The sequence below is a fragment of the Pelophylax lessonae genome (genome assembly GCF_965119305.1).
Source record: "Pelophylax lessonae genome assembly, chromosome: 5".
Taxonomy (NCBI): Eukaryota; Metazoa; Chordata; class Amphibia; order Anura; family Ranidae; genus Pelophylax; species Pelophylax lessonae.
Genome location: NC_138772.1, coordinates 240,996,982 through 241,020,047, shown reverse-complemented (window position 1 = coordinate 241,020,047; position 23,066 = coordinate 240,996,982). Strand labels below are relative to the sequence as shown.

General features: G+C 47.0%; 1 protein-coding gene across 1 annotated transcript in view; it reads left to right on the top strand.

Moving 5' to 3' along the window:
* Positions 1–1,649: 1,649 nt before the first annotated feature.
* RECK (reversion inducing cysteine rich protein with kazal motifs) overlaps positions 1,650–23,066 on the top strand; it is a gene marked incomplete at its 3' end in the record, with an annotated part of 1,214,950 nt that continues 1,193,533 nt past the window's right edge. The window contains exon 1 of the mRNA XM_082258598.1: positions 1,650–1,790. Coding sequence (XP_082114724.1) covers positions 1,715–1,790 — 76 coding nt within the window. The 5' untranslated portion in view covers positions 1,650–1,714. The remainder of the gene's footprint in view (positions 1,791–23,066) is intronic.

The window sequence follows — 23,066 nt, the reverse complement described above, 5'->3', positions numbered from 1 at the left end:
TTAATGTTAACATATTCTGTTGCCTAGCTACTCCTTCGGAGCAAAGTCTAATACCCCATATGTGACGAATATGAAGAGGCGGCGACTGTCGGAGGACGTAAGAGAAACTAAGTTTTTCTTCAGCTCTTCCAAAAACGATTGATAACCTTCTGGCTGAAGACATCCACATTCTCACCAGGGCCTGGACCCACAGACAGGTCCTCCACCTCCTCCTCACTAGGCCCCGTGTCATCAGGGGGATCCCTCCCAGGGCCTCCCCCAGGATCAGGCATTGTTCCTGGGCCAAGCTAGCAGGCAAGGCCCAGGCTTGAAAAAAGTCTGGTTCTCAGAGAGAGCTCCTTCAGTGTGTCCTCCTCCTTCTTCCCACTGACCACCAATGTCCATGTGCCACTGATCCCACCCTCTTCACCACCACCAATGCTGCCACTGATCCCACCCCCCTCACCACCACCACCTTCTCTGCCACTGATCCCATCCCCCTCACCACCACCGCTGCCACTGATCCCACCCCCCTCACCACCATCTATGCCCCTGATTCCACCCCCCTCCCCACCACCACCACTGCTGCCACTGATTCCACCCCCTCACTACCACTGCTGCCACTGATTTCATCACCACTGCTGTCACTGCCCCTCACCACTACCACCACCGCTGCCACTGATTCCACCCCCCTCACCACCACCGCCACCACCGCTGCCACTGATCCCACCCCCCTCACCACCGCTGGCACTGATCCCACCCCCCTCACCACCACTGATCCCACCCCCCTCACCACCACCACCACTGATTACCACCCCCCCTCACCACCACCACCGCTGCCACTGATCCCATCCTGTCCATGTCCGCACAGCCTTTGACATCTCCTGCACATGTCCGCACAGCCTCTGACATCTACACCACTGTAACCCCCTCCCCCCATTACCTTAGTGTATTCTTTCTGTGGAAGGTGGTCTCTGGTCACATTTCCAGAGTTCCTGGGGTTCCCCTTTACATCAAAGTCTGCAGGATTCCCCATTACAGTGCAAGGGGGAACTCCTGCGGACCGTGATGTAAAGGCAAACTTTGATTCTTTATTATTCTGGTAATATATCACCACCGCAATAAGTGGACTGTTCTTAATAATCGCTCCACTTTTAACTGGAATTTGCTCTTATGTCTATATATATATATATATATATATAGCCCTATGTGATTTCATATCTGTCTTATCTATATATAATACACTCTTCACATGTGCTTTAAAATGCATGGTTTTCCCTTGTATGAAAATAATGACGTCATGCTGTTGGGCTGGTATAATAATGCTGTGGGGCTGGCATGAAATTATTTCCAGGGCTGGTTTTTATTCCGAGTCCGGCCCTGTCTGTAAAAAAAAAAAAAAAATAATAATAATAAATGCACAATTTTTTTCTTAATATACATGTTCATTTATTATTTTTAAAGATGAATCTAGCATTTAAATTGAGTAAAGTATAATGTAAATTCCCTCTCATAACACATGAGTAAAGAGTAGCCACGGAGAATTTAAGATTTTAGGGGGTTGGGAGCAAGAAGGAGAGTTTGGTAGAAACATAACTAGGCTGAGAGGAGGAGTGAAGGGAAGTGGAAGAGGAGGAGAAGGAAGGAAGAAAGAGAGAGGATTCTGGCTACATATTCGAAGAGGAGGGGGTAGCAGCAGCACTGATGTGATGTTATCTTAGCTTTCTTGTGGGTCATGTCTGCAGCTGAAACTTGTGGGCTCCCTGGGCTCTTCCTGCTTCTAATGGTAGTGCTGTTCCCTGAGGCTGCGGGTGAGTGATTGGAATTAGGGAAAGGGAATGCATTTTACCGCTAATGTTTTCATGTAGGAGTATAATGTTTAAGAGAAAGATACTGCATGCCTTTCACTGTCATGGCACACTTTCACTCATCCTGCAACTAACAGCTATTTCACTGTAAAGTTAGGCTCATTCTAAAAACTCCTTAGCTTCATACTTGTGTAAAATAAAATAATGTACCATATTCAGTTTACAAGTTTAGGTTCACAATGACTCAGATTAGATTGGATTTATTGTTAAGCAATGACAATATGCACAAATAATGGGACAGATTATATGCCACTTTGGGAAAACTGTAACAAAGTCTAACCTGTTTAGTTGTTTGTACAGAACATATAATTATCTGAGCAGTGATTATAGTAAGATTATTAGATGATAAATAAAAATAATGTCATGGTAAAGGCATATGAATAAAGGGGTATGGTTGTGTTATACTTTTTCTGAGCAATTCGTGCATGTTGTACCTTGGAAGTATATTATTGACACCATTCACTTTCAGAGTTGCCTCTCGTATGTGAACTCAATATGATGTACCGGTATGCTCATAATTCTGTGAGACCTCTAAAATCTTATTCTTAAAAAAAAAAAAATAATAATAATAATAATGTCCCATAGAAGGCTTATATTGTACATTACAGACGTTTTCCTTTTTCAAGTTTTTTTTTTTTTTTTTTTTTTTTTTAAATAACGTTTGTTTTTAACAATGTGTACCATGAATGCTTTAATTGGCAAGACTTGAAAAAATAAACAAATCCCAAATAAATAAATAGGTTGCACAGTCATGCAATGCTTTTTACATTACAGCAAACAGCTTTTGGTCACACAGGAAGTTGAACACATATGGTTGTAGCTGTGTTCTGGATCAAAAGGCTGTATAGTTTGGGAGGTTGTGCTGCACCCTTCCCCCCTTCATCAGCACTTTTGTTTTTGCAGGAAGGAGATGAGCGGAATTCTTATATTCTAGGGCACAATAGCTGTATCATAATTGTCATAATCTGAATTTACCTTAGTAGTAGCATCTACAATGTTGAGAAAATGTATTGTACAGTTTGCATGTTTTTTGTTCCCCAAACGACACTCCACGGAGATATATTGGCTTGCAGAACAATAACTGTTAAAGGCTTTTCTTTAAAGAGACTGTTACCAAGAAAAAAAAAAGCTTCAAATATGCAATAACCCACTCAAATAAGCAATATAGCTTTATAGTTATCACTTATTATGCAAAGTATTGTGTTAACCACTTTACCACCGGAGGATTTTGCTGTCTTACGTCTGGGCCACTTTTTGCGATTCGGCACTGTGCGACTTTAACTGACAATTGCGCGGTCATGCAACGCCGTACCCAAACAAAATTTATGTCCTTTTTTCCCCACAAACAGAGCTTTCTTTTGGTGGTATTTGATAACCTGTGCGATTTTTACTTTTTGCGCTATAAACAAAAAAAGAGTGACAAGTTTGAAAAAATAACAATATTTTTCACTTTTTTATATGAAATCCCCCCCCCCCCCCCCCCAAAAAAAAATGTAAAAATCAAATTTTTTATCGTTTTAGGCCAATTTGTTTTCTGCTACATATTTTTGGTAAAAAAAATTGCAATAAGCGTATTTTGATTGGTTTGCGCAAAAGTTATTGCGTTTACTAACTAAGGGAAAGATTTCTGCCGTTTTTGGTGTTTTTTTTTTAACGAGTAATGGCAGCGATCTGCGATTTTTTTTTTTTTTTTTTTTTTTTTTTTTTTGCAGGACTGCGACATTGCGGCGGACAGATCGGACCCTTGACTGACATTTTTTACACTTTTGGGGTTACCAGTGACATTACTACAGTAATCAGTGTTATAAATATGCACTGTTACTGTAAAAATGACACTGGCAGGGAAGGGGTTACGTTTATTGGAGAGGGAGGGGTTAATGTATGCCTGGTGCTTACTGACATGTGTGGGGGGAGGTGACTATGTGACACAAGGACAGATCGCAGGTTCAGCTATGCTGAACCCTGCAATCTGACCCTGCCTGTCACTTAGGAGATCCGCCCGCTCTGTTTACACAAGCGGGCGGATCTCTAGACTCGATTCCCCGATGATCAGGGAAGAGCAGCGGCGATCGCCGCTGCTCCTCCCCTGGCCCGACTCCCGCTGTGACTGAATACAGCGGTAGCGAGCCTCCAAGAAGGGGGAGTGTCTGGCGACGTAGGTCTATGTTGCCAGACGATAACGAACCACTTTGCCGCAGTAGAGCTCTAGTGAGCAGCGGTAAAGTGGTTAAAATATAATCACATTTTTTTTTTTACATCCCTAGTACCTTATAGATTGTTAGGTAGGGTTGGGTGAAAACTGCTTGTTAAGGGCCTCCTTTATTTCCCACAAGTCCAAAACTTTAGCAAATCAGTTATTTTATTTCTTGGTTATATAGTTTATCTGGATTAAAATATTAGGTAGATTTGCAATATTTCGTAAATGTTTGATTAGTCATTTAGTAAGAAGGAGGAGGTGAGATTTAAGTAGACGATTACTTGATTTGATTAGATTTTTTTGTCTGTTAGGTTGATTAGGTCTTTATTACTCCTATTCATCAATTTTTTATTTGATTTATTTAATTGGCTTACATCAGAACTGGCCTTGCTGTGTATGTGTGTGAGTATGTCTCTGAAAGGACATTTAGTTACCAGTTCCTTGAAAGATATGGATTTGGTTCCTGTTTAAACTGCTGTATAGTATGCCAATACTATATAAATGTGTAGCCTAAGGGCTCTTTCACACGGTCCGCCTCCGTAGGCGGATCCGTGTTGCTCAGCGGGGATCGATCCGCGATCCCCGCTGAGCCGGCGGATGACAGCTCCGTCTCCACTTGCAGAGCGGAAAGGGAGGTGTCTCAGCACCCGCTGCCCTCTATAGGGGATCGATGAGAGCGGACCGCTTGTCCGCTCTCATCAGATCCGATCCGATTACTGAACGGATGGAAAAATAGGGTTTCCATCCGTCCAGATTTCAGCACAGGATCGGATGCGGATGGCAGCGGGTGTCAGCGGAGGTGTCTCCGCTGACATCCGCTGCCCCATAGAGCTGCATGGAGGATCCGATCAGATCCGCCTAAAAAACTGACAGGCGGATCTGATCGGACCGCCCGTGTGAACGAGCCCTTAATGCAATTATTTCATATTCTGTTTTTTTAGTAGAATCTATTAGAATACACGTGCAGCAAGATTTCCAGGCCTATGGCCTGATGTGGGTCTGCCATTAGTACCGGTAATCTCTCCAGCCCATGTGAGCTGCGACCCTGGGTGTGACAACTGAAGCAGCGACAACTCCTGCATCTTTGTTTGTGTTTTGTGTTTGGGATAGGAGAAGGGAATGAGTGGGACACTCCTTGAGGCTTTAACTAATTACAATTGGGACTTAACTTCTGAAATGCCTGTTGGCGCTTCCTTGACGCCCACCGGCACCATCCAATGCTCACTGACACTGAGAACACTCTGTAGAACAGAAGAAGTGCTGAATCCTCGACTTATAGTCCAGAAGATCCAAGACTGAGAACTGTAGAACTCCTGACACTGTTGTACTATGAAAGTCACTGAATACTTTCCCCCATCTGGCACAGCTTGAGGTAGTATAAAGTAGAACTCTGTATAGCTGTCACTTTAACTGCCACGCTCTGTGCAATTCAGGGCCCAAACTGCAGGTGCCCCCTTTAACCTTGAACTCTTCAGGGTCCACTGACTATGTACCCCCTCTGTAGCTTCAGGGTCCTCAAGCTAGGTACCCACTTTACAGCTAGCTGACACTGGATCCCAGAACCTCTTCCGAAGTGGTCCTCTCTAACTTCAGGCAGACCTCCAGGGGCAATCCTCAGTACTCACGACCTGTGTAAGCCTTCCTGGGACTGGACCCCTCTCTCTCTCCACAGGCTCTCGGCACACCAGATCCTCTCAGCTCAACTCAGCACTCTCTCATACCTCCCAACTTTTGAAGTGGAGAATGAGGGACATTTAGGAGGGTGATTGACCTGTGGCAAGCGTAGAGCACCGCGGCGAAAAGTTTGTGTGGTAAAAAGTGGGTGTGGTTAAATTATGATGGCCGGGAGGGGATAATCTGTCATCCCCTGTGTGCCTCTACCATTACCCCCTTTAGCTGCAGAGGCAGCACCTGGGGGTGTAAACATTCTGTATCCACAATGCTTTGCTTCACAGCTGCGGCATGAATTTGTTGAATGTGACCCATTGAAGGGAATGGTGCTGCTCTGCAAGTGCCCACCAACTGTGTGAAATACACGTGGTTGCAGCATGGTAATGCAGGGCTGAAGTGTATAAAGCAGGTGGTGAAGAGGCAATACAATGCCTCTTTATCACTTGCCAAATGCTCTCTGAAAAGCAATCCAAATGCTGATCACTCCTTAGGGACCAAAGTGTTAACAAACCCCTAACTATCTTATTTCTTCTTTGTTTCACAGTTTTTAGAATTTTATTACTTTTTTTTATTTATTTATTTTTCATAGCAATATTGTTGGACTATGGTGAAATATTTGGGGTCTAAACAGTCTCACTATTGAGACAGAAAAAGGGACTGAGTACAGAGGTTCCTCAGTCCCTTTCTCTGCAGCCTCAGCTGCACTGGACAGTAAATAATGAACAGAAAGTTCTGAGAAATTAGGAAAGCAGCTATGAGAAATTAGATAAGCAACAGTATATTATTATTATTACATGAGCCGCTGCAATGGAAAGTGATGATGGAAATGGGGTGCAGAGAGGAGAAGCAGCAGGGAGAGAAGAGAGTGGGATGAGAAGTGGAGTGGTAGTGTGACAACAGCTTGAACACTGGCAGTGGAGCAGAGGCATAACCAGAACATTCAGAGCCCTGATGCAAGAAACCATGGAGGGCCCCCTGATCCCTAGCTGAGGGCACAGAGACCGGAAGAAGAGCACAGGGGGAGACCAAAGAACAGCAGAGGACCAGAGAAGAGCACAGGGACCTGAAAAGAGCACAGGGGGGGGGGGACCAGAGAACAGCACATATACTGGAGAAGAGCACAGGGGGTACCAGAGAAGAGCAGAGGGGGGACTGGAGAAGAGCACAGGGACTGGAGAAGAGCACAGGGACTGGTGAAGAGCACAGGGGGGACCAGAGAGGAGCACAGGGACTGGAGAAGAGCACGGGGGGGACCAGAGAAGAGCACGGGGGGGACCAGAGAAGAGCACGGGGGGGACCAGAGAAGAGCACGGGGGGGACCAGAGAAGAGCACGGGGGGGACCAGAGAAGAGCACGGGGGGGACCAGAGAAGAGCACGGGGGGGACCAGAGAAGAGCATGGGGGGGACCAGAGAAGAGCACGGGGGGGACCAGAGAAGAGCACGGGGGGGACCAGAGAAGAGCACGGGGCGGACCAGAGAAGAGCACAGGGCGGACCAGAGAAGAGCACAGGGCGGACCAGAGAAGAGCACAGGGCGGACCAGAGAAGAGCACAGGGCGGACCAGAGAAGAGCACAGGGACTGGAGAAGAGCACAGGGACTGGAGAAGAGCACATGGACTGGAGAAGAGCACAGGGACCGGAGAAGAGCACAGGGCGGACCAGAGAAGAGCACAGGGGGGACCGGAGAAGAGCACAGGGACTGGAGAAGAGCACAGGGGGGACTGGAGAAGAGCACAGGGTGGACCAGAGAAGATCACAGTGACCGGAGAAGAGCAAAAGGGGGACTAGAGAAGAGCACAGGGACTGGAGAAGAGCACAGGGGGGACCAGAGAAGAGCACAGGGACTGGAGAAGAGCACAGGGGGGACCAGAGAAGAGCACAGGGACTGGAGAAGAGCACAGGGGGGGACCAGAGAAGAGCACAGGAACTGGAGAAGAGCACAGGGCGGACCAGAGAAGAGCACAGGGACTGGAGAAGAGCACAGGGCGGACCAGAGAAGAGCACAGGGACTGGAGAAGAGCACAGGGACTGGAGAAGAGAAGAGCACAGGGACTGGAGAAGAGCACAGGGCGGACCAGAGAAGAGCACAGGGACTGGAGAAGAGCACAGGGGGGGACCAGAGAAGAGCACAGGGACTGGAGAAGAGCACAGGGGGGGGGACCAGAGAAGAGCACAGGGACTGGAGAAGAGCACGAGGGGGGGGGGTAACAGCAGGGGGTCAGAGAAGGGGGGTGGGATGGGAGAGAGCAGAGAAGTTACTAGGTAAGATCACAGAGGGGCCAGGAGAGAGCTGAGGGGCCTGCGGGCAACAGAAGGAAGCTGGAGAGGAGGGGTAACATTTAGACTATAGAGGGACAGATGCCCTCCATGTTCTTCTTGCAGCCGCTAAATGCCTACTTTTTCTCCTCTCCCTCCTGCAGGCATTTAGCAGCTGCAGGAAAAACATGGAGGGCATCTGTCCCTCTATAGTCTATATGTTACCCCTCCTCTCCTGGCTTAGAAGGGAGCCACATGGGCCCCTTGGAGCATCAGGCCGGGTCGCAATGGCGACCACTGCAGTTACGCCCCTGAAGTGGAGGAAAGTTATGGCAGGATGAAAGAGCAATGAAGTATGAATGGAATGCTGTCAGGATTGGCAGATGGGATGGACCACTGGTGAGAGGATTACTTGGCATACAGGGTTAAAAAGTGATAAAACGATTGCAGACCGGGAAATGCTGAGGAAGAAGGGGGAGGGGGGCTGCTGGGGGTGTAGTGAGAACCAAACAAGCAGTTAGAAGAGAGGAGACAGTGAGCAGCTGGACAGAAGGAACGGTGTGGGGAGTTATGTGTGCAGTGATGCAGGAAAGATTCCCTCATTTACCTTCTGCAAATAACATCCTGTTAGTACAGACTACAGAGGCAGTGTACAGAGGCAGACTTCACAGAGACAGGAGAGCATCACAGCGGCGCTGCATAGTGATAGAAGACAGGAGCAGGAATGGGGCCAGTTGTCAGAATCTTCCCACTGGGCTGCATGCAGGGACCTCCATCACCCGATCGCCATCCACAGTGCTGCTGAGTGATGGGAGGAGGGGAGACAGCTCCACGGCCTGTCAAAGTGCCTCTGATAAGTATGTACCCTTTTTCCTGCCCGCACTTACCTTACTTTGAAGGAGCAACTTGGATCGAGGAGTCGGGGGGGAGGAGCTGGGAGGTGGAGCCGCTGTGCACAGAGCTTGTTTGCTCTGCAGTGCGCACCCACAAAGCATGTCATCGGTTGCCAGGACGCGGGCGGTCCTGACAACCAGTGACTACAAAGAAGTCTGAGGGGGGAGGGAGAAGCGGAGGTGTCCTGCTGACAGCAATTGTCACTGGGTGCAATGTGTGAGAGCACACATTGCACCCATTGGCTAGAATTGGACTGAGTGGAGCCCAATGCCGAAAATCCGTGACTCCAGCCGACATCTGCGGGACGCCGGGACTTACATTAAATATCGGGACGGTCCCGCACAATCCGGGACAGTTGGGAGGTATGCTCTCTGGACACTCAGGCGACACCCTGAGACATCCGCCTTTCTCAGACATGAGGAGAGACAGCCACACTCTCCTTCCTGGGACACTGCTCCCGCCAAAGACACCGTGCCACGCACTTCCCCCCAAACTTATACCCACTCCCAGAATCCTTTGCAGCCTTATCTGCCTTCTGGGGTAGTTTCAAGCTGAGTGTGTCCCCTGATTGGGCTTCCCACACTGCCCTATGAGAAGCCTTCTCCCCTCAGCAGGCACATCTGGAAGTCCTGACATCCTATCTAAACAAATCACAGCCCTGCTGTTAAGCAAACAAGGCCCGCTATACATTTACCTAGCACCTACCTGTAGGGTGCTACACGTGGATAGATGATTGGTGTGATTTTTTTTTTTCAATAATTTTTTGGTTTATCTAATGGAGTATTTCTTATTTGTGTAGCCCTCTTTTGGGGAGGGTTATAAGAAATGCCCCTCCCTAAACAGGATATTGTGCTAAACCTGTAGGTAAACAGAAGAACCAGAACTTTTGCTAGTTGGAAGAGAAGGTTTGATAATTCATTTAGTATTTGAGGCTGGATGAGACTTGGGCTTTTACCTTTTAAATTAGACTGTGTTGTTCACACATGACTGTTTTTTTTCTACACCGTGGGCTTTATCTATGACCACGTAATGTTATTTCATGGTATATATGAAGCAAATATTAGTTTATTCATCATCCTCCAATTTATCTAGTTGTTTCTCACGGATACTCTGACTTTACCAATGCGCAGCATATAGCCTTTGTGTTCCTGTTTTTGGATATCTCCATTCCTCCAGTGGATTGCATGCAGCATGGAACTGGGTCAATAGGATGTATGTTACTACCACATAACTGCTAGCCCATTCTATGGTTGAGCGCCTTCAGTCTGTTTGTTGCATTTTTCTCGTGATTATAAAGTTGCCGCTGCCTTCACGGAGGCAGATGGGCTTCTCTTCCTGGGAAATATACCAGTAATCTAATCAAAGTAATTGGAAGCAGAATGACTACTGCAACCAGCTTATAACATTACCAAGAACATATAGATGCACACCATTATACAGTGCATCCAGAAAGTATTCACAGCTCTTCACTTTTTCTACATTTTGTTATGTTACAGCCTTATTCCAAAATAGATTACATTCATTATTTTCCTCAAAATTCTACAAACAATACCCCATAATGACAATATGAAAGAAGTTTGTTTGAAATCTTTGCAAATTTATTAGGATGAAAAAATGAAAAAAATAACATGTACATAAAAGTATTCACAGCCTTTGCCATGACACTCAAAATTGAGCTCAGGTGCATCCTGTTTCCACTGATAATCCTTGAGATGTTTCTACAACTTGATTGGAGCCCACTTGTGGTAAATTCAGTTGATTGGACATGATTTGGAAAGGCACACACCTGTCTATATAAGGTCCCAGAGTTAACATTACATATCAGAGCTCAAACAAAGCCATAAAGTCCAAGGAATTGTCTGTAGACCTCAGAGACCGGATTATATCGAGGCACAGATCTGGGGAAGGGTATAGAAAAATTTCTACAGCATTGAAGGTCCCAATGAGCACAGTGGCCTCCATCATCCGTAAATAGAAGAAATTTGGAACCACCGGGATTCTTCCTAGAGCAGCACACCCAGCCAAACTGAGCGATCGGGGGAGAAGGGCCTTATTAGGGAGGTGATCAAGAACCCGATGGTCACTCAGACAAGAGCAGAGCTCCAGCATTTCTCTATGGAGAGAGGAGAACCTTCCAGAAGAACAATCATCTCTGCAGCACTCCACCAATCAGGCCTGTATGGTAGAGTGGCCAGACAGAAGCCACTCCTTAGTAAAAGGCACATGACAGCCCGTCTGGAGTTTGCCAAAAGGCACCTGAAGGACTCACAGACCATGAGAAACAAAATTCTCTGGTCTGATAAAACAAAGATTGAACTCTTTGGCCTGAATGGCAAGTGGCATGTGTGGAGAAAACCCAGCACCGCTCATCACCTGGCCAATACCATCCCTACAGTGAAGCCTGGTGGTGGCAGCATTGTGCTGTAGAGATGTTTTTCAGCGGTAAGAACTGGGAGACTTTGTTTTTTATTTTTAATAAATTTGCAAAAAGATTTATAAAAAAACTTATTTCACGTTATTATCGGGTATTGTTTTTAGAATTTTAAAATAACGAACTTAATCCAATTTGGAATAAGGCTGTAACATAATAAAAAGTGTAAAAAGGGAAGCGCTGTGAATACTTTCCAGATGCACCCTAGAAATAATACAAGCTTTATATAAGAAAAGATTAATAACAGTATATGCATTCAATATACAAACAGACATCAGCAAAGGGCCAGAATTGTGCACATATACCCTGGTATATATACAGTTTAACACAGACATACCTCCAAATGAATGTTGCAGCAAAGTCCCATTACAGGGGCCCCTGTGGAATGATGCGGCATCTGTCTTTTTGTTGGAGACCTGAAGACAAGATCTGAAGGTGATGGAGAGACTCTCCAGCCAATACCCAATCAATCTCTCTCTCTCTCTCTCTCTCTCTCTCTCTCTCTCTCTCTCTCTCTCTCTCTCTCTCTCTCTCTCTCTCTCTCTCTCTCTCTCTCTCTCTCTCTCTCTCTCTCTCTCTCTCTCTCTCTCTCTCTCTCTCTCTCTCTCTCTCTCTCTCTCTCTCTCTCTCTCTCTCTCTCTCTCCCCACCTCTCTCTCTCTCTCTCTCTGTCACCCACTCTCTCTTTCTCTCTCTCTCTCTCTCTCTCCTTCTCTCTCTCTCTCTCTCTCTCTCTCTCTCTCTCTCTCTCTCCTTCTCTCTCTCTCTCTCTCTCCTTCTCTCTCTCTCTCTCTCTCCTTCTCTCTCTCTCTCTCTCTCCTTCTCTCTCTCTCTCTCTCCTTCTCTCTCTCTCTCTCTCCTTCTCTCTCTCCTTCTCTCTCTCTCTCTCTCCTTCATGTCCACCTGGATGGAGATCTCCCTTTTGCATGGGATGATACCTCTTCACAGTGCTGGACTGGTGAAGCAAGCCTGACAGGAAGAGCTGCTGCTATATCATCTAGGCAGGCTGTTGGATTGATCGGGCATTACGAGAAAAATCAATTTATCACCTGTAGCACCCAATTTGTTGTATATTGTCTGAAGTGACTATTTGAGCTGTACTATGTAAGCTGTACCATATGTATGATGCGTACTAGATTTAACAAGCATCGTCATTATATTGAACATTGTGTACTCTGCCATTTTTAAATGTATCATAATGTCTACAATTATTTGGTATAGACAGAGCCGGATTAAGAGCATCATGGGCCCGGTGCTGAGGATTTTGGTGGGCCTTTTAATGGAAATAAATAAAATGCAAACAATTTTTTGTTAAAACAAATTAAATATTTTAATTACAATTAAAGCTGGTAGAGAGGAAACATGTCATTTAAATTATAAGGGCAGGTAAGCAGAATGCATGTAAAGGGGGGCGTGGCCGAGCTGCGGATGTGAGTGGACGTGCATGCTGTGAGCTCCGCTGTTGATCCTGGTAGTTATCCTGTGTAACTCCTTATCCTGCTTCGATTTCTACCGTCAGCCGGTGCCCTGTGTTCCCTGGAGTGCGGTGATCAGCCGGTGAGTCCCCCATCTTCTCTCCGTGATGTCTAAGAAGGGTAAAGAGGGGAAATCCGCACAGGCCGGCCCGATCCAAGATGGCGGTGCCTCGCAGCGCGCAGCACAGAAGACCACATATCTGGAGGCTGCTCAGAAGCTTCTTGCTAAGCTTGCTGCCCGGGACCCCCAAACTCTATCTGGGGACCATCGATCCGGCTCACCGGGGTCGCGGTTATGTCCCTTATTTACTATTTTGGGAACCTGTCGGGATTTTCCATAAATTGGGATAAATCAGTTTTAATGCCCCCTGATCCCATTACTCAGCCTCTTCCTGAATGTGCATCCCTGGTGCGTGTAGTTACCTCCTTCAAGTACTTGGGGATCCATGTGTCTCCTGATCCGGCCCAGTATATTGCATTGAACCTCGTACCTCTGCTGCAAAGGTTCCGCTCTAAATGCATGAGTTGGTGCAAACTTCCCTTGTCTGTAGCCGGAAGGGTTAACTTGATTAAGATGGTGTGGGCTCCTCAACTTCTTTATGTCTTGCATAACTCCCCAATTTGGATACCCCGGAAATGGTTCTATAGAATAGAATCCCAATTTTGAGAGCTGATCTGGTGCAAAAAAGTGGCTAGGATTAAGCTGGCTACTCTTCAGATGGGCAAGGATAGTGGTGGGTTGGCAGTTCCCGACCCCAGGGTATATTTTCTAGCCTCCCAGGTTCAGCATATGGGGGGCTGGGGTCTATTGGATCCCTTCGATCCTATTGGATCCTTGTTGGTCCCTCCTGACTCTCCTCACCCTGTCCTTGTCCACCTTGAAGCAGGGTTCTCCAATATGGTGCCTCGGTTACCCACGCTCACCTTGATTCGCATGGTGTGGCGTTGTGTCAGGGGAATGTTGAAGATCACAGGTTATCTTCCTCAGACTCCGATTTGGCGTAACCGCAACTTTTCGGAATTGCTTCGCCTAGAGGGCGCTGAGATGTGGGAGACCCATGGGGTGTACTTTATGGCACAATTGTTCAGAGCAGGGGTGCTAAAGTCTTTTCCAGACTTACAGAGGGAGTTTGATGTTCCTAGGCACTGTTTCTTTCGCTACTTACAATTGAGACATGCGGTGCTGGCCCAGGCAGGCTTGTCTACCCTGACACCAGACACTCACCGCCTGTTGGGTGAGGTGTTTCGGGTGTCAGACAAGAAAGGTATGATCTCACAGGTGTATGCCCTTCTGTTGGGATCCTTGCAGGACCCCTCTTCCCTCCCTGCTCGTGTGGGGTGGGAGGGGGATCTTGGACCCATAGATGGGGAGATGTGGGATCTGTGTCTCTCTTCGATCCCTTTGGTGTCTGTATCGGCCTCTCATAAGATATCTCATTTATTTCTGTTTCACAGAGCATACAGAACACCGGTGCAGCTGTTTCGTTGGGGACGCAGGGCTATCCCACTGTGCCCCAAATGTGAGAGAGACCAAGGTACACTTATACACATGCTATGGAGATGTCCCAAACTATTTCGCTACTGGGGGGAAGTTATTGACACGATCTCTAGGGTATACAATTTTCAGCTGCTAAGGGATCCTGTGGTCTGTTTGCTTGGTGCTCTGGAGGTGGACACTCTGACCCCAAATGCTCACGTAGCAGTGTTGCGCTTGTTATACATTGCCCGCAAGTTAATTGCTAGGTTTTGGATCGCCTCCAGGGTGCCGAGCAGGGGCCAGTGGATAACACAGGCCAATGCCTTTTTAATCAGGGAAAAGCTGACTTACCAACATTGAAAAGCTCACAAGAAATTTGCTTCATTGTGGCAACCTTAGTTGGATGACCCGGCCTTGGCTCCCCCCCAGCTGGTTATGGATCGGCTGCTCATGGGATAGGGTGGCATTTCTTGAGACAGTCTCACATGCAGGATCTTCTCATCCTTATCTTCCCCCACCCCTTCTAAGTTTTCTGCCACTGTTGTTTTTTTTTTCTTTCCCTTCCCTTCTCCTATACTCTTAGTACTACAGGTGGGTGTTTTGCTACTCTCAGGAGGTATGAGGTATGTGTTAAATTGCTGGATGTGCATGGTATTGTTACTAGTGGATGGGAATATTTGTATGTTCTTATTTATCCCTGTCTTCTGCACATGGGCACATACTCAGGACTGTTTCCTCTGCTGTACTGTTCACCTGAGTGCGTTGTTGTATTGCTGATATGACTCTTCTTCTTTTTTTGTACTGCTGCTGTTCTAATGATTTTTTATATACATTTGTATGTTTCTGAACACTGGTTATACCACTGGTGCATTTACCGTTTATGTTATTTATTCAGTGTACTGTTTATACTCCATAAACATTATATTTTCTTGAAAAAAAAAAATAATGAATGTAAAGGGTAAAGAGGATGCATGTTGTGTAATGGATCATGAGGATGCATGGGAATTAAAGTGCTTTGCGAAAGTATTCGGCCCCCTTGAACTTTTTGACCTTTTGCCACATTTCAGGCTTCAAACATAAAGATATAAAACTGTAATTTTTTGTGAAGAATCAACAACAAATGGGACACAGTCAGGAAGTGGAACGAAATTTATTGGATATTTCAAACTTTTTTAACAAATAAAAAAACGGAAAAATTGGAAAATTATTCAGCCCCCTTAAGTTAATACTTTGTAGCGCTACCTTTTGCTGCGATTACAGCTGTAAGTCGCTTATGTCTCTATCAGTTTTGCACATCGAGAGACTGAAATTTCTGCCCATTCCTCCTTGCAAACCAGCTCAAGCTCAGTGAAGTTGGATGGAGAGCGTTTGTGAACAGCAGTTTTCAGTTCTTTCCACAGATTCTCGATTGGATTCAGGTCTGGACTTTGACTTGGCCATTCTAACACCTGGATATGTTTATTTGTGAACCATTCCAGTGTAAATTTTGCTTTATGTTTTGGATCATTGTCTTGTTGGAAGACAAATCTCTGTCCCAGTCTCAGGTCTTTTGCAGACTCCATCAGCTTTTCTTCCAGAATGGTCCTGTATTTGGCTCTATCCATCTTCCCATCAATTTTAACCATCTTTCCTGTCCCTGCTGAAGAAAAATAGGCCCAAACCATGATGGTGTGTTCAGGGTGATGAGCTGTGTTGCTTTTACGCCATGGGTGTCCAACCTTTTGGCTTCTCTGGGCCACATTGAGTGTAGAGAAATTTTCTCGGGCCGCATATAAAATATATACTATAGTTGAGGTATATAAGTAATAAAACGCCGCCGCGCCGCCCCCTCGCACTAATTTAACACAACTAGAGGATAATCAAATGAAATGGAATCAGTATACAGAGGTTTACTTCTTCTGAGAAATATTAAAGGAACACTCTAACCACCATGACCACTTCAGTGATTTGAAGTGGTGATGGTGGTAGGAGTCAGAAACACTGCACATGCTGGGATATTTACAGTTATGTGCTGGGGGATAGTTGCACCCCTAGCACATATGACTTAGGCAGCCAGAAAATGTAATGTCCTTATTCATACATGTATGAACAAGGACATGACATATTATGACAAAACACAACTAGTTATTAAAAAACACATCGCAACAATTTACACACGCTAATGCACATACCTTTTCTACTTATTTTGCAGACTGCTGGCGGTTAATGCTGGCGGTTACTGCTGGTGGGTAATGCTGGCGGTTACTGCTGATGGGTAATGCTGGCGGGTAATGCTGGTGGGTAATGCTGGCGGGTAATGCTGGTGGGTAATGCTGGCACTGCTGGTGGGTAAAACTAGTCATGCGGGTACTGCTGGTCATGACGTCGGGTACTGCTGGAGGAAGCAGCGGCTGCAGTAGAGAGCCGATGCCCATCAATGCAGCCTCACAAGTGCCCATCAATGCAGCATCACCAGTGCCCATCAATGCAGCCACACCAGTGCCCATCAATGCAGCCGCACCAGTGCCCATCACTGTGGGTCCTGCTGGCCGCTGGCCTGTAGGTTCTGCTGGGAGGTGGCCATGGCTTGTGGGTCCTGCTGGCCTCTGGCCTGTAGGTTCTGCTGGGTGCTGGCCATGGCCTTTGGGTCCTGCTGGCTGCTGGCCTGTAGGTTCTGCTGGCAGTTGGCCATAACCTGTGGGCCACAGGCCATGACCAGCTCCTGGCAGGGGCCACAGGCCATGACCAGCTCCTAGCAGGACCCACAGGCCATGGCCAGCAGGACCCGCAGGCCGTGGCCAGCAGGACCCGCAGGCCGTGGCCAGCAGGACCCCGCAGGCCGTGGCCAGCAGGACCCCACAGGCCGTGGCCAGCAGGACCCCACAGGCCGTGGCCAGCAGGACCCCACAGGCCGTGGCCAGCAGGACCCCACAGGCCGTGGCCAGCAGAATCCACAGGCCGTGGCAGCAGGACCCACAGTGTTGAGGGCGATTTTGAGGCTGCTGGGTGGGCTGTGGGCTATTTTGAGGTTGCTGGGTGGGCACTGGGGCAGGATAAACGGGGGTTATATAGATGGGATGTGGGGGTCATATGGGGGTGTCAGGGTCTCACCTCAGAAATGGCAGCTGCCGGCTCAGCATGTCCCTGCATGGCCTCCTCCAACTGGGGGGGGTGGATGCTCCTGTCCTGGGGTTAAGTAAAATTGCCAGTGCTCAGCCCCACAGCCTGAGTCAAGTAACGTGTCCTGACTCCTTAGCGCGCCGTGCCTCTGCCTACCTCAAAGATCTGGGAGTTGTAGTTTCCTGTCTGGCTGCACTGCTCTCAAGTCTCCACCCACCGGGAGATTGAGCACGGCCGCAGACTACAACTCCCAGAATGAATCAGCGCCGTCAGTTAGTTAGCGGCTGGCCGTCGCGGGTGGCCGCTGCAGAAGCCACAAGAAGAAAAAAAAATCGTGAAGGCAGGAGACTGTGCGGAGTTCCGCGGCCAGTGGGCCGCATTGCCTGCGACTCCGGGCCGCAGGTTGGACGTGCCTGTTTTACGCCAAACATTACGTTTTGCATTGTTGCCAAAAAGTTCGATTTGGTTTCATCTGACCAGAGCACCTTCTTCCACATGTTTAGTGTGTCTCCCAGGTGGCTTGTGGCAAACTTTAAACGACAATTTTTATGGATGTCTTTAAGAAATGTCTTTCTTCTTGCCACTCTTCCATAAAGGCCAGATTTGTGCAGTATACGACTGATTGTTGTCCTATGGACAGAGTCTCCCACCATTCATTCAGAGATCCTCACTGAACTTCTGGAAAGAGTTTGCTGCACTGAAAGTAAAGGGGCTGAATAATTTTGCAAGCCCAATTTTTCAGTTTTTTATTTGTTAACAAAGTTTGAAATATCCAATAAATTTCGTTCCACTTCATGATTGTGTCCCACTTGTTGATTCTTCACAAAAAATTACAGTTTTATATCTTTATGTTTGAAGCCTGAAATGTGGCAAAAGGTTGCAAAGTTCAAGGGGGCTGAATACTTTCGCAAGGCACTGTAAAGGGTAAGAGTTGGCGGAGAAGGGGAAAGGGGGTGCATGTCATATAAAGAGTAGAAAAGTAGAGTGTGTTTTTGCATATTCTATGGTAGCTAGCCTGGATGGTCCACCACAGATGACCGTGTTGATGCCATATCTTTATGATGTAAATGGTATTCATGTTTAAAGCAGAGTTCCGGCCTCAAAATCGATAAAATCAATTTTGGGCCATCTGCTTGCTAAGGGGAACCCGAAAAAGAAATGGATACTGGCGATTTTTTTTTTTCTGGTTACTTACCTTATTATAGAAGAAAATATACTCACCTTCCTTCCACTTCCTCCCTCTGCAGCCGCGGCCTGCTCCGTCACTTCCGGTTTGCGATGATTCCTGGGAGCTGAACGTCATCACTCCCAGGAATCAATGCGCCTGCACCGGCCCCGCTCGTCACTTCATGCCCAGAAGCTGTTTAGCAGTGAAAGCCGCGCCTGCACCGGAAGTGACGAGCGGGGCCGGTGCAGTGCATTGTGGGACTCCGACGTCACGGAAGAGGACACGAAAGAGGCATGCTGCGGCTTTAGCTGCCCACACCTGAGATGGCAGCGCTGGAGAATACATTTTCAAGGTAAGTATTTCTTCTAAAAGGTAAGTGCGACCCGGGACAGTTCAGAGGCTATCCATTCTGGAATGTACTAGCCCTGACTGTCCCGGGGGTATTTTTAGCTCAAATTCACCCCCGAGGCCGGAACTCCGCTTTAACTTGTGCTCATTGTTCAATGGTTGCAATTTTTGTATTTTTTTTGTATGCTATTCTATATATTTTAGTAACCAATAAATACATTTTTACCTATCCATGTCTGTCTGTAAAGTCCATGAGAGGTTTTTAGTGCAGCACCTGCACAGAATCTTTGGTTCTTCTTCAATTTTTTTTGGACATGACAGACTTTTTTTCTACATTATAGTATATCATTCTTCATTAACACATTCTTCATTAACACATTATACAATATTAATGAACAGATTCAGTAAAAACAATCCACTTACAAGGAAGACAACACTCCAAAAGCCACTGGTGCTGCTTAGAAGTTATGGTGTGAATTCTGTACTAAACTTGTGGCCAACCAAAGGGGAATGAATTTTGCACTGCCAGAGAGTTGGTTGCCACTGTAAGCCAAAACTTGTGCACAGACAGTCCCGATACACTAGTAAAAACTGGAAGTGGTCACAATCCCCTTAAAGAGGTTGTAAACTCTTTTTTTTTTTCTTTTTCACCCTGCAAGAGAAACACATAATGAGCTAGTATGCATCACATACTAGCTCATTATGAAATACTTACCTTAGAACGAGCCCCCGCCGTGCCGCCCGCTTAGCTGGATGACAGGCAACATGTCCAGTCACCCGTCTTCCGGGATCACGGCATCCGGCCATCTGATTGGCCGGAGCCGCGGTGACGTCACTCCCGCGCACGGGAACCGACAGTCACGGCACGGGGCTCTGAAGGAACGGCACAAGTGGCCGTTCCTTCAGAGCGCATGCGCCAGTGACGTCACTGGATGCATCTAAGGTAAATATCTCCTAAACGGTACATGTTTAGGAGATATTTACAGTACCTATAGGTAAGCCTTATCATAGGCTTACCTATAGGTACAAGTGTCAGAGGAGGGTTTACTTCCTCTTTAAATCCCGCACTTCCTTAGTCACACCAGCTTCAGGTTTGGCAGTAAGAAGATCATGGATGATGTCACCAATGGGCCCTGCCCACTTTCACCTCTTCCTTTCTCCAGCAATCCAGTTTATCTCACTGGGCGCCCGTCCTGTCTACTTTCTCCTATACACGTAAAGTTGCTGCTCAAGGGAGGTGAGAGTAGAATCCTCTCTCCATATACTATAGGTGTCAAACTGGCATGTACAGTAGTTATTTGTTACTAGAAAAAGAACAAAGTAACACATGAGCCACCAATAAAACACAGATGGCACAGTATGCCAATACAAAACCAGATAGCAGTAAGAAATACTATTATGGAGAAGAAAAAAAAAGAAATGAAATGAGGTAATAATGTAAACATAAAAAGTGAGATATTACAGATAAACCTAGTGGTTAATAAAAAACAGGAAAATGGTACATTTTACACCCGTATTTAGAATGTAACATAACATGCTGCCAAGCAGCCCCCCACAACCTGGAGTGCCCCTCCTGAGACAGCGTGTATGGGTTCTTCTCCCCTTGAGCCACTGTCACTTCTGAAATCAGTCACATCATTCATTCACAGAGATTTCTGAACGAATTAACCATAGGTGTGCACAGCCAATTGCATTAGGGTGTGCACCTCAAAGCGCAAGTACATGTGTATGGGCATATGTATATTTACTGACAGGGGAGGACTGGGCCAGGGGGCAGGGGGAAAATTGCCCTCTGGGCACTCTGATGCCCCATAAAAAGGCTGAACCGCTTCGGCCACAGACATGCCTAAAGGATTCCCAGTAAAGAGAAGTAAAAAGTCCCCACCACTGACCTACTGAGTGTGGGTTGAAGACAAGGACAGAGCGCAGCCTCCCCCCAGCATGGATGGTGTAAACTGTGTCTGAGCAGAAGCCGGTTCCATGCCCCACTGGGGACTCTTCTTCCCCGGCCAGCCCAACCAAGGTGTCCCAGCTCCCCCCAACGGCAGCCAGGTTGGGAACCCGGATTCAGCCGATAAGTAGAAAGTATCTGGAGCAGGGCTTCAGCTTGGAATGGGGATCATGAGGATGGGAAGAGGGAGAGTGGGAGGTCACTGCACCATGGGCCTCTGGTTGGACTTGCCCCCTGGACCGAAAGTTGCCAGTCAGCCCCTGTTTACTGATGGTGTCAGTAGTTTTTTTTTTTTTTTTGTATTAATTTTATTTATTTTTTTACACATTTTTTGTTTTAGGGGACTTTGGTGAAATATCAGGGGTTTAAATAGGGGGAATCTGCGCTACACAAGGTGATTAGGCTGTTCCCAGGCACACCTGACACACCCTGTATGCACATCTATAGATGAATTAATTTGCCACCCCAGAAGATGGAGTTTGTCTGTAACTAGAGGCAAGAGTAGTGGGTGTTTGTATCTCCCACACCATGCCAGGCCGACCAAGGCTCTTACTGAAGGGACACATTGCCTGCCAGCAGCAGCATTCCCCCCCCTTCTTTTCCTCATGAGACAGTGACTCAATATTGTTCTGCTCCCTCCCACTGCATCCTCATTGGCAGGAAGAAGGGAGCCACTCGGCAGCAGTGTGCAAAGCATTCTGGGGCATGTAGTCTTCTCCTGTTATGGCTCCATAAACCTATGTTATGTCGGAACTACATTTCCTAGAGTTCTCTCAGAGGAGAAGAGGCATCCATCTTAGCTGGAAGGAGAATTCAGTCACTACAAGGCAGGGGAAGAGACTGGACTTAGGGGAGAGGTGTTGCCTCCCAGGTCAGTTCATTGTTGTGTTCTAGAGGTCCAGCCTGATTAAAGGGGAATCCCGGGTGCCTGTCCAGACGCACCTGCATCAGCTGAGTAAATCGCTCCAGTGTGAGGTGACCAGTTGGATTACCAGAAGAGCCTGCCTGTTCCAGGATATTCGTTTGGGGCCTAAACACAGGATTGGTGTGGGGGCACTTCCCCATCTGCAGGAAACAAGGACACTGCACACACATGGGCGTCTGCAGAACTTTTTTCAGGGGGGGGGTCATCATTTTAAGGTCACCCGTGCTCCGCCCCTTTTGAACAATGTCATGAAGGGGAGAGTCTTAGTCATTATACTTTATTTTAAGTATTTATTTTTATAGAGCAAAAAGCAGCATTTATTTTTAAAGCATTTGTTAACCTAAAAAAAAAAAATTGATCCTGTTCCCTTGTTATACAGCACAGTGCTTTGCTGTGTAATTCGGCCCCTTCTATCACCTGAAATACCTGGTTGATCCTGCCTGGCTGTGTCTTCCCCTCTGTAAACTAACCACAGTATACCATGGCTGCTGAGCCCTGACACTGTGGTCAGTTTACGTGCCTCCGTCATCCGCAACTCTCCTGTCCTCCTCTGAGCTCCTCTCTCCCTGCCTGTCTGCTCCTGTGTCAGTGCCTTCCCCCTCCCCTCCTGCTGCTGTAGTTTCATTTAAAGTTCCATATCCTGTCTACAGTCTGTTTAATAATCCTGTGTGCCCCTGTGTCTGTGTTTTATAAAAATAAGCCATTCTTTACAAGTTTTCAGAGCGCCACTCATCACTCACGTGACCCGCCGCCTCTCTCATCCTTCCCCCTCCCCTCCTCCATCCCCTCCCAACTGACATCAGTGAGGAATCCTCAGCCCCGCCTGCTGCAGGCAGCTGTCAGACGGGGAGAGGAGAGAGCCGACGGGTCACATGAGCGGTGCTCTGCCCTCTGAAAACTGGTAAAGAATGGCTTATTTTTTTAAACACATACACAGACACACAAGCACACAGGATTATTAAACAGACCAGACAGGATGGTATAAAGTGGCTTAACAACCACTTGAAAGGGGAAGTTACATAGTAGGTGAGGTTGAATAAAGACAATAGTCCATCCAGTTCAACCTGTGTAGGTGTGTGTGGCCGTAATCCTCTTGCATACCCCTGAATGTTCTGATTCTTGAGATGTACGTCTAAGAGTCTTTTGGAAGCCACCATACTTCCCGCAGAAACCACCTCTTGTGGTAGAGAATTCCACAATCTTGTAGCCCTAACAGTAAAGAACCCCCCTCATTGCCTGAGGTTAAAACGCTTCTCCTCCAGTCGCATTGTATCCCCTCTAGTCCTCATGCAATCCTTCCGACTGAATAGCTTTTTTTCTATGCTGA